Here is a 12,659-nt window from a genome sequence, read left to right on the forward strand (position 1 = left end):
TTATCACAAGTTGTGGCAGATATATTCAAGAAACAAAATTAACATTAAAACCCAAACGTTTTCTTTTTCTTCTAATATGATTAAATTTATCTTGTGTACCAGTTGTACAAAATGCACATTAACTTTTGAAGAAATGCATTTTGGATTCAAAAATGTCATTCAGGGTGGGAATAGACATGTACTTCATATCTCTCAGCACCTCTTTAGGTGAGCTATGCCTTTTCCTGGGCTCCCCAGGTAGTCCCAGTAAATCTGCATTTGGCTCACCTTTTCAGCTTCAGATCTGAAGCACAGTATATCTGCAGTTTCTATTATAGCAAATTCTTCGTAAAACCTTAACTGTATTCATATCCTTTCAAAGTAGCAAAACTCACAGAAGAATGGAATAGCTCAAAAGCAGGAAGGGCCTCAACTACAGGTAATCCTCAACTTACAACCATTCATTTGGTGACCGTTCAAAGTTACGATGATGTGACTTAGGACCATTTTTTCCACTTACCACCATTATAGCATCCTGGTGGTCATGTGATCAAAATCCAGATGCTTTGCAACTGGCATGTATTTATGACAGTGTGGTTACCTTTTACAACCTTCTGACAAGCAAAGTCAACGGTCAAAGCCAGATTCACTTAATAACCATGTTACTAACTTAACACTGCAGCGATTTACTTGTGGCAAGGAAGATCATAAAATGGTGCAAAATTCACTTAACAACTATCTTGCTTAGCAAGGGAAATTTTGCACTCAATTTTGTTTTTAAGTCAAGAACTCCCTGTGCTCATTTTCTGATGCAGTGTTGTAAACTACTATTTTCTATCAGTAATAGGAGTACTACATTTTATAAATATGTTCATATATTTCCGAACAGTTCTGTATTACTTTTGTTGGTTGTCAACATGAACTATGAATTCTTATTCAACATCCCTAAATAAACTTTACAGGTGCTGAAAATAGAAAACCTGAGCAAATACTTGCCAGTTTTAGCCGAGCTTCTAAGTTTTAAACTATATGCTGCCTTTTTTTTTCTTTTAAATTATTTAAGGGGCATCGGTGGGGGAAAGAAAGGAGACTGTTTATTGATACTAAAGCCTTTACTGTAATAAACCAAATATATTTACAATTTATACAAATGTTTGATCTTCAACAAAACATACAAAAACCCATATCCCAAGAGGCAAAAACCAGGAAACAATTTTATCCAAGATACCACTGTTCTACACAAGACAGAATGCAGGTGGAACCGCAAGTGCTGAAACGTCATCCCACATCATCAAGCAATGAGCATGATTCTATGATGTCATAAAAGGAGGCCCCCAAAAGGCTGCAACAGACTCTGCTGTTAAAAATCCATTAAAACTATGCTACGTTAGTCCTTCTTGCTAGATGTTGAGGAGCGTTGTGGGAAGATGTGGGAACCAAGTTCTTCGTTTCATCGTTTTAAAAAATTAGAGTCTTTCTACATCTACAGTTTAAAATCATTTTGGCCCAGTTCAACTCTTTTTAAGTTTCCAACACAATTTCTCAGTAGATAACTTCATAGACGGTAGCCTTCTTGTCTCCAGACCCGGTAACTATGTATTTATCATCAACGGAGATATCACAGCTGAGCACAGAAGATGACTCTTTGGACTAGGAGAGAAGAAACAGAAGTATAAGGGTCTATATGCCTGAACTCACACCTATGCACAAACCTTCCCTTGCTCCTACCCACAATGTATCAAGTTTTGGATTTAAATTCTAATGTGAGTGTAACATGTCCTTTTTTAAGGTTGAAATAAGCCTATGCTCAGTTCCCTGAACCTCCTGGCTCAGCAGAAAAGGTATTGGTAATGGTACTGGTAATATTAACCCCCCCATTTCAAAAGAATTCTGTTTTTAAACTTATTTTATATGCAAATTATAGTTCTTACCTGGAATATACTGGCACCATATGGGGTCCTCCAGGCATTTAGGAGATTATCTTTCCCGGTACTTACAAACCATTTGCCTGGAAAATGATCATTAATGAGAACATTTAGATATACTATATAGACATATACTGTATTCATAAAAGCCCTCTTCTGAATTGTTTCCTAATACAATCAACTCTGTGACTCAAAACATCACATGGGAGAGAAGAGGACAAGGGGAACAGAAAGTAGGGAAAAGTGTCAAAGAACACTTCACGAAACTTAATACAACTTTTCATTTTGACAAATGCTTGCTGGCATAAATAACCCATGGAGTTTCTGAAATCAACTTTTCAAGTGATGTATCCTTATGAAGTGACTGAAATGCAAGATTTAACTAAAAGGTCATAACTAACTGGTCCAGTGAGTATCAAAACTGTGGACCTTCAACCAGGGGTGGGATCCGACCGGTGTAACTATTGGTTTGGGGATTTTACATTTTGCATTACATTTTATCTGACAAATAAAACCAAAGCATATCAACGCCCTCAAAGTCCTTCAGAAAAGGACAATGTTAAAGACATACAAAACTCCACAAGAAGTCATCCCAGATGGCCAACCACATCATTGGAAAAAAAAAGTGGCCCCATGCTGAGTATTTGTGGCAGTTTAACAAATTATAAGGGCATGGACCACTGTAGTCATGCCCTCTATTTCAAGTAAGGCTGCAACTAGCACATCAGCTAAAATTGGCAAAAAAAAACAAAACTCCATGTACTGATCCAGCAGGAATTAAAAGTCAAAGAGTACTCCAAATTTGCAAACTTTCTGCAGGTGGTTAAAAATATTGTACAGTGCCTCTATCTGCTATATTATTATTTTGTAAGCCTTCTCACATCCTTGCTGGGAGAACCACCAAGAAGAGAACTACATTTATTTTCTACTTCTTAATGCAAAGTGGAATGGAAATATTCAAGTGGCATCTCTTCTTTTAAGGGCAGCTGCAGCTAATTTATACAAATGTTGATGACTGTTAGACATTATTCCTCAAACTTACCACAGTATGCAAACTTGAGTGATAGCACACAGCTTTCATGCAGATGAAGCTGGTATTTGTCTGGCTTATTTACATGCAGTACTTCCACATTACTGCTTTCCATTCCCACAGCCAGCCATTCACCAGTGGGACAATAGCCAAGGGAAAATATCTTTAAAATAAAAACAGAGAGCTATTTACAATCCCAGCAAAAAGGGTAAACAATGAGAGAAGGAGAGAAAGAAAGGGATGGAGGGAGAGAGAAATAGAAACTGCTTTGTATATATATTGTGAAACATAGGATGATTTAGAGCTAAAAATCAGGACCAATATACATTTATAATATGTATATATTAATTCCAGAATATGTGGACTAGTGCTAAACAGGCTTGTCACCTATAAAAGCATTTTGCTGCATTTTATTCTCCTTTGTTTTCACCTAACCCAAGTGAAAAATGCCAAGTAAGATTTATATATGCACTCAGTTTTAAAGATTGTATAGGAAATATTCAAAAAAAATTTCAAAGAAATTGTCACAAACAGGTGGTATAAATTCCTAAATACATCCTGTTAGAAGTGGTTTTTATCCCTTAATAAATGGCTTCCTTAATAGTAGTTTGAGACTATAGCAACCTATATGGATAATAAGGTTAAACTGTGAACACTGTTAAGCAGTACTTCTGAACAAATGTTTGGTCTCCTCCCAGAGTTACTAAATGTACCCAGTAGATGAAGGATTTGAAATGTGTATTATTCACTGTCTTAGAAATGCTTTAAAGAAAATAAAAGACACCTGGGATGTGAAGTCATGCTGCTGGAGCTGCCTTCCTTCTCTCAAGTCCCAGGATCTGACAGTGTTGTCCAGGCCTCCCGTCCAGAGCTTGGTACCATCATTAGAAATGTCAATACAGCTGGCTCCATCTGTGTGGCCCTGGAATTGCCTGATAAAACAAACCAGATTGAATAATGATTTCCTGCCAGAACTCAAGGTAAACACTGTTGTGTTGTTAGTTTTGGATTCTGCCTGAGTATCATCTTCTCTGCATTAGCTAATGTGCATGAAGCAGCAATCTTGCACCCTTCCTACTGTGAAATGAGCTCCCTGTATGCAAGCTTTTTTTTTTTTTGCAGGTGCCAAAGCACATGGAATGAGCCGCAAATTTGGGTAATGAGAACCAAACATATGTGTGCATTGATCTGTAAAAGGTGGAAGACTCTTTGATAAGCTGTAATTCACTACTGCAACACCTGGAAATAAAATTGAACAGATTACCAAGCTAAACTCAATATACAAAAGACAAATTGGCTCACAGAAAGAGCCAGTTATTTATAGGCTTTGTCAAGCTGCCAAATCAAGGACATTTTTTAAAAAATGTTTAAAGGATTTGGCTACATAAACACAAGGAGGAAGCTATCAAGAAACACGTCCTGACTAAGCCTTGCAAAACTCTGACCTAAGTCTGTCATCATTGTTCAACATTTTACATTTTAAATAGTTATAATTTAAGTATAAATTTTATCTGTGGAACCCCTTGTTCTCAGTAATAAAAACTTACTCAAGTATATATTAAATCCTAAGCTTGAATGTTTAAAAGACTTGCTTTTTTCCCCCATCAACAATTAGATTTAGTACCATGTCATAATAGTAGCTGAAGAAGAACTATCCTGGGATAAGCTATGAATCTGCTTGATAAGCCCTAGAGGAGCACTGTCTTTCGGAAAGTGAAAAAAGGAGTTTTTCTACAACTTGTACTGACTGCAGGTAAGGCTAAATGAATCACAAAAAGTTCAACCAATAGGGAATAATTATTGCCACCACTTGAGGCCATGTCACATTACTATTTTTAGTTGCATTTTCAAAAATAAAATTCAAATTAAGAATGTCAATGCTGATTCAGATTGTTTTTCTAAGGTAGTGAAAAAGTTCCAAGGCTATTGAAGGAAAGTGACTATTATTCAAAAAGGAAAGCCATGAAAGAATTCAAAAAATGTTCTATTGCTGTTTTGTCTTTTTTCCAATATACACATCTTATATTTCAGTACCACACTCCCTTTTCAAAGGATCTGATCTACTGTGTAATTAGTACTTGCATAAGTAAAGCCCAAACCTATTGTAATTACAGATGATGAAGGGGAAAAGAGATACAGAAGATAAAGGCAGATACAAATAATAATTTCCGCTTGAAATACTGGCCAAAACTTTCCGGTATAATGCACAGTGCAGTGTAAATTATATTCAAAGGTGGTAACTGACAAACTATTTCAACTTAACCTGATTTCTTGGGCAAATCAAACATCTAAATGTATTGATGCCATAGCTTATAAATAAGCATGCATACACTGTATGTGTCTGAAAATTTGGCATTGCAAAAGCAGAAATGCATTGTATTAGTTGATAGCATCAATATTATTAAATAACTTTATGAATATGGGTATCAGCCAGGAACCAGGAGGAAGGGAGGAAAGAAAAAAAGAGATTGAAGTTAGGGACTCAGTTTTCAAAGTCTTAACTTTTTACTATTCTACTTTATGGGCATAAAAAAAAGAATAAATTAAATACAGAGCTGTCCGTTTTCTTTAAAAACAAAACACAAGCTGCAGAACTTAAATTAATTTGATTTTTGGCCCATCAGTATAGGGTTCACATTTCTGCTTGTAATTAAGATGACTCATTCAGTCTGTAAGTGTCCAGAAATGCTTAAGTGGCCAAATGCCGATGCTTTAAATAGTCTCTCATTATGAAGGCAGGTGCAAATGTCAGCTGTGCTTGCTGAGATTTATTGTGCATCACTGCCAGGTTTTTTTTTGGTGATATATGAATAGTTGGTTTTGTGGTCCACCAAACACTGTTATATTACAAAGCTATTTTGGACTGTTAAAAGTTTCTGCCTTGCCAAAGCATTCCCACCAAGGTGTACCAAAACATTCTTTCTTTTAATCTTGAAGGCTTGAAAGGAAATTACTTATGTGAGCATTATGCTAATTACACACCAGGCCTTGCAAGCTTGGAAATATTAGAGATTGTCTGCAAAAAGAAGCCAAGGGAGAAGGGAGAAACCCCTGACTAGAAACCAACAAAGGCATCAAGAAAAGCAGAACATTATTTGAGCTAATTTTTATTTTTATTTATCCTTTAGGTAAGTGAACTGTTTGAGAGCTGTTTCATTCATTTACAGTTGACAGTTATTTGAGGATAGTTTTAAATGTACTTAACTTAAATTTAGCCTTACATTTAACAAATTGAAGTGTGTTTTTTTTTGGGGGGATTAGCCTATCATGATACAAAGTATTTAATGCCAAGAGATTGAAGCTCCTAGACCACCAAGATTAGATGCTGTCAAGCTAGTATTCAAAGTATCATGACAGAAAGGTTTTTGATTTCACACTAAGGAAACAGGAAGAGAGTTCTAAAAGTGTAATTTTAAATTTTCAATAAGTTTCATGAAACAAGGCAGGCAAAACAATGAGAGTTGGTGCCAGACTACAGTGCAGATAAATGGAAGTTTTGTTATAGTTTTTAATCGCCTTGGGTAGGAACTGTTTTGGCTAGCAAGAGGGTTAGGGTTGAATTAGGCATCCAGTCTAATTGTCAGTGAGAATTTGTAGAAATGGGGGATGAAAACATATGAGAAAATGAATAATAGGATTGTGTTGTGAGGAAAAGAGTGAGAAAATGTTAAATGTTATGAGAAGTTGTTGACAGAAGGTCAGACCAAAAGGTGAGGAATGGTGGATGTGTTATTGGAGATAGATGGACACAAAATTGAATCATGAAACTTGGCCATAAGATTTGGAGTTGTCAGACAGTGGTGAGGAAATTAGGGATAATTCAGGTTAGCAATTTTCTGATGGCCTCAGTCACTAAGGTCACAAATGGAAAATACAGCAGCTGCCATTATTATTTCAGCAGCCACTAAAGAGAAAAAGGAGGCCCAATCAGGAAAATACACACACATGCACACACACGTGTTCTGACAGAGGTGGATAACAGAGGTAGAGGCTGTGATGACAGCCGACACTGAGAGACCAATCTGGGATCAGAGACTAGAAAAGTAATGGGAGCAGTAGAAAGCCAATCCAGGAACCCAAGCTGATTTGACACTGGCTGAAGATAGAGAATGGAAGGAACCTGAAATGGCCAGGAAGCCTAGTTGAAAGAACAGGCTAATCTGGTGGTGGACTTTGGAATTCAGCTCCCAGGTGAGAGGTAGGGAGAAATGAAGAAGACCAAACTATGGGAAGAGGGAACCAGGGAGAGTAGAAACACTTGTCTTACTATAGTACATTGAGTGCAGTAGTGCATGAGTGCCACTAGGAACTATGTTGACATTGCTGCAGGTAGGTAGGCAAAAATGCCTAAAATTGGTAATGTGCAGCAGAAGGCATGACTATGTGGATAAATGATAGTAAGTTGTTTGAATGGTGAAGATGGAATGGAGTTTGATGAAGTCTGTAGAAATTCCCTGGATATTATGGCCAAATGGGATATCTAGGTCAGGGGTCTCCAACCTTGGCAACTTTAAATCTTGTGGACTTCAACTCCCAGAGTTCCTCTGCCAGCAAAACTGGCTGAGGAACTCTGGAAGTTGAAATCCACAAGACTTAAAGTTGCCAAGGTTGGAGACCCCTGATCTAGGTGGTAAATGAAAGAGGAACAGAATTGGGGAAGAGGCCAGGCATTTACCACAACAGAAGGGCAGAGGAAAGGTACAGCAAGGGACTTTATAAAAACCAACATTTATTAATATTGATATTGGACCCTAACCTCAACCATAAGTCTAACTAGCAGTGGGATACTACATGTTTCACTACCGGTTCGGTAATCATGTGTGCATGCGCATGCAGCTAACATGCTTTCCCCACACCAGCTGAGGCCTGCAGTGCCAATCAGTTGATCGAATAAAGAAAAGCACAGGGGTAGGTGGAAGGGCCGTTCCTGTGCTTTTCTCTTCTTTCTCCTCTCAGCTGATCATGAGGTGTTTTTGGTTTTTTTAAACTACAGGTTCAGCCAAACTGGGCCGAACCGGAACATACCACCACTGACTCTAACCCTCCAACCTGACGGGCTCCTACTGTAGTGGCACTGATGTCAAATATCATGGGGGAAAAGACCGACCCTTTGAAATTTCACATTGGAATAAGTACAGAACAGAGTTTTCATCATATTTATTAAATGGAACAATCCACTCAGGTAGAAGAACCAGTCTAACCAATTGTTCGCAATCTTTCGAGACAGCATTTTTCTCTTTTTTTTAATTATTTTAAGGCATGCTGATATTCAATTATACAAAGCTACAACCAGCTTTGGAAGTTTTGAATCAGAATCTGGTGGCTGTAAGAGACTGGGTACCAAGAAACTGTCTGTAACTGAGTGGAGTTGCTTCTCATTCATAACTATCTTGGCTGTCCAGAAATATCTACCAAGGGTTATACTTCCCCTAGAACACTGGTCCCCAACCGTCCTGGCTTGGAAAGAGGGGGTAGTTCTGTGCGAGTGGCAGATGAGTGGCACTTGAGTGCAAGCACCCTTTACTTGCACAAGGAGAGCTGCATGCATGAGACAAGCACCTCTGCTCACAAAAGGAGAGCTGCACACAAATATGTGTTCTCCCGATACTTTCCGCAGCCCAGTTCCGAACTGGGGATCCCTATCCCAGAAGATCTAGTTTATACTTTGTTGGTCCACCTAGATTCATGATTCCTGCTTGGACAGCAAATAGAAATTAGGACTCCTTTGCCCATTTTTTAAAATAGAAATGCAAGTTATGGCACCACTTGGATTACATGGCTCTGATGGCCCTCACAATCACACATTTTTTACTATTCCAACACACTCTACTGCCTTTGTAAATGATTCAGCACCTACATTTTGTGAAGGAGGATTGTAGAGTTACTGCCATTCTATGGTCCCTGAAGAAGCTGCCAGTAAGTTTCTGAATCTACCTCAAAATGCTGATTATTATGGATTAGGCTGTTCAGTGCATGACATTTGGCTACAGACTACTTTAAAAAAGATGATTCTGCCCCACCTACCCCAGGCAACCAAAGGAGGTGTTTTTAAGGCCATACGTCATAAGCAGAGGGAGGGTGAGGAGCCAAAAAATGGCAGCCTATTGCATTCATAAGCTGCATTCGGAGATACATCTAGCTTCTGCTATTTGGAAGGACCCTGACAAGCATCTTATTCCAGTTGGACTCTGGCCCTTGATGAGAAATTTCATCTTGTTTTTGATGTGTTTAAATGCTGCATTGATATGATCCTATGACTTTGAACACAGCATCATATCTTTCAGATTGGAGCAATATTATTATTATTATTGATTAAATTTATTAGCCACGCATCTTACCACAGGCTAACTGGGCAACTTACGATGTTAAAAAGGATAAAAATTATACAAAGCCCATATATATTACAAATACAATACTACAAAAATATAAAAATACAAATTCTCAACCCTAACTAAAAGTGGGGAGGGAGGGAGTAGGATAAGTGGTGGGTTGGAGGTGGGATTTGTTATTAATCTATCAATTACCTGCAGTGTGAAACTCCCCACTTGGAGCCCCAAGCCAACTGACAGAGTCAGGTCTTGAAGCTCTTGTGATTTCAATTTAATTTCAATTTTTGTTGACACAAATATAAAAATATGGATGAATCAATCAATCAAATGGACTATGTATTGTTCTTAAGAATATGGAATCAAGAACAGCATATGTCAACAAACAAAGCTACGCAAGAGCCTGAAGCCAGCATCAGTGGAGTAATAGTTCAAAATAAGCAGAAGGCCCACATGTAACTGAATTAAGAAAGATGATTGAGGAATTAAGAGGTCAGGTGCAGTAGGAACTCAAATTAAAAGAGCCCACTAGAGAATGAAAAGCTATTAAAGTATGATGGAAAAATGGATGAAGAATGTCAATAGAGGATCCACTCTTGATCAAGCACATTATAAAAGAGGTTAATTATGTAACAAGTTTGCCATCATTTCACTCTTAATGTTATCAGCTATCCCTGGTGGAGGCTAATTGAATGGGAAATCCTTCAGTCACTAATTATTTGTACTTACATACCAATAGATTTATGTTGTATTTTATACAGGTACTCCTTGACTTACAACCACAATTGGGAGTAGAATTTTGGTTGCTAAGGGATTCAGTTGTTAAGCAAGTGCAGACCAATTATATGGACATTTTTAAGGTGGTAGTTAAGCAAATTACAACAGTGAATCACAGTCATTAAGCAAATCCTAACTGACTTTGCTTGTCAGAAGCCAGATGGGAGGGGTACAAATCATGATCACATGACGACCACAAGAGCAGGGGTGGGATTCTATTGGTTCGGCCCAGTTCTATAGAACCAGTAGCTCTGAAGAACAGCTGACACTGAAAGGGTCCACTGTGATGATCTTCTGGTCATCTGTTTGGCCCACCCACCCGCCTGGGCTCTAGGCTGTCCTTTATTCTCTTTTTCCTCCTCAGCTGCTTTGCACAGCATAGCTGAGTGCCGCTCGTCAGCTGGAGCAAGTGCATGCTTGCTGGACCCAGTAATTTGTAAGTAGTGTGCACGCGCAGCGCACGTTTGGCACGCACGCATGCAAAGTGAACCGGTTGTTATGCTGGTAGGATCCAGGGGTGGGATACGACAGGGTTAACTACCGGTTCGGGATTTACGAGCTTCCTTGCATGCTGTGAGCTGTGCACCTATAAATCGTCATTAGCAAATCATCAGCACGCTGCGTGCAGAGAAGCAGCTTTTCTTGTTTTTTTTTTCTTTTCTTATTTTTTTAACTGCAGCTGTGCTGTGCCTCGCACAGCAGCTGAGGTTGAAAAATCAGGAAATAAAGATCCGGTAACAGCCCAGGTGGGTGGGTGGGCAAAAACATCAGCAGACATAGAACCTATGTCTGCTGCTCTTCAGAGCTACCGGTTCTACAGAGGTGGACAGAACTGGTAGAAATCCATCCCTGGTAGGATCCCACCCCTGCACGAAGAGGCTACAAATGTTGTAAATGTGGGGTAGTTGCCAAGAGCCCTAATTGTGATCATGTTAGTGTGACTATTCTAATTCCAAGAATGGATTGTCACTTCTTCTGAAGCCATCATAACTTCTAACTGTTGAGGATCCACTCTTGACCCTCAACAGGGAAAGGTCGTACAAAGTACAAAGACTACCTGTACTTTTTCTTGATACAAACTATGCACTGTACAACTGAAGATAACCAGATAACCTGAAAACAAGTTATAAATATTCTTTAACATTCAGCATTTTCAAGTGTTTGCAGAGCACACCTGCAGTATTTTTGGCAGACAAGGTGGCTAACAGTCAGCTTTCATTTTTTTTTGAGACAGGAATGGCATTTATTTACAAATGGTGACAAATAAATATTCCCTAGAATAAAACTCACTCCCTGTCATGGCCAGACACGTACAGCAATCACAAAAAAATGCACCTTTGCTCAAAACAAGTGCAGAAATTGAGAATTGGTGTTAGTTTCCATTCTAGGTAAGAAAACAAAGGCTGTAAATAAACTATATATAAGTAGCTAATGATGTACCTTCTCAAATGTTCAAACTATTGTTTTTGAAAACAAAACAGAGGAAGGAGTAGGACATTGTGCTTCCAGCTTTACAGTACAATTTGAAGCCAGAACAATCAGATTTGACACAAAGAACATCTCAGTTTCAAACAAAACCCATGCCAATTAATCGTAGAACTCATTTTTCTCACAACTTATAATTATTTTCATAGCATTCTAAAATATAAACCACATTAATGATTGCTGGATTTTTATTTTTGGACGTCATCTCACTGGCTTCTGAGATTTCAGAAGACATTATCCATAAAAATACAGCTTCCCACTCATAAGGTTTTGTTTCAAAATATCAGCACCCAGACAATTGAATGCTGCAGATTTTCTTGTGAAACTGAAACACATAACCCTGAAAACTTTTGATGTACTCAAACTTTTCATTCTGAAGAGCCAGTTGCAGATGGAGTACGTCCACATAAAAGTAGCTTTCAGAGTAGTTTCAAATGGATAAAGTAGAGCAACTAACCTGACCAGGGTCTGATTGTGCAGGTCCCATACTGCAATGTTCCCATCGCTACAGCAGGAGAAGCACACCTTGGAATCGGGGCTGATTGCTAGAGCGTAGCAGGCGGGGGCCGAGGATGTCAACTCTGCTTTTATACGTGGAGTGGGCGCTGCCAGGTCCCAAATGGATAACGTGCTGGCCTCCCCACCAACTATCAGGGTGCATCCATCAGGCAGTAGCTTACAAGACCGAATGTAGTTATCTCTATTCTGGAGAAAAACACATGGCCTCAGAAATATATAATGCACTGATAGGCTATGACACTTTTGCAAGCCATTTCAAGAAAGAGATTAAAGGACGTCTCTGTTATAGTTAAGTAACCCAAAAAGAAAAAAAGAGATGGAAAAAAATAAGGAGTTATTATAGATTCCAACCCATAAACTAAAAACAATTGTCAACATGTTCACTTCTAAAACACACATTAGAATAGTAAAACTTCTGTAAAACATCGAGAATAGGGGTGTCAAATTTGATTTCATTGAGGCCCGCATCAGGGTTGTGTTTGACCTTGGGGGGACTGGGGGGCCATGGCTAGTGTGGGCATAACCAGCTCAACATCACTCGTGTTGGGGGTACCTGTGGTTGGCCCGAGATCTCTGCCAGTGAAAACGGAGCTCAGGCGGGCTGCACGCTGAACCCAC

At 38.8% G+C, this 12,659-nt stretch overlaps 1 protein-coding gene across 4 annotated transcripts in view; it reads right to left on the reverse strand.

The window, feature by feature from the left end:
• Positions 1 to 1,072: 1,072 nt before the first annotated feature.
• The window catches only part of LOC113438464 (transducin-like enhancer protein 1), a 79,553-nt gene continuing 67,966 nt past the window's right edge, over positions 1,073 to 12,659 (reverse strand). For all 4 annotated transcript variants that reach the window (XM_026703843.2, XM_026703841.2, XM_026703842.2 and 1 more), the window contains 5 exons: positions 11,980 to 12,227; positions 3,719 to 3,866; positions 2,947 to 3,097; positions 1,911 to 1,987; positions 1,073 to 1,629 (listed from right to left, as the gene is read on the reverse strand). In XM_026703843.2, coding sequence (XP_026559628.1) covers positions 1,522 to 1,629; positions 1,911 to 1,987; positions 2,947 to 3,097; positions 3,719 to 3,866; positions 11,980 to 12,227 — 732 coding nt within the window. In that variant the 3' untranslated portion in view covers positions 1,073 to 1,521. The remainder of the gene's footprint in view (positions 1,630 to 1,910; positions 1,988 to 2,946; positions 3,098 to 3,718; positions 3,867 to 11,979; positions 12,228 to 12,659) is intronic.

This window comes from Pseudonaja textilis, chromosome 2, assembly GCF_049901715.1.
Source record: "Pseudonaja textilis isolate UNSWEBS1 chromosome 2, rPseTex1.2, whole genome shotgun sequence".
Taxonomy (NCBI): Eukaryota; Metazoa; Chordata; class Lepidosauria; order Squamata; family Elapidae; genus Pseudonaja; species Pseudonaja textilis.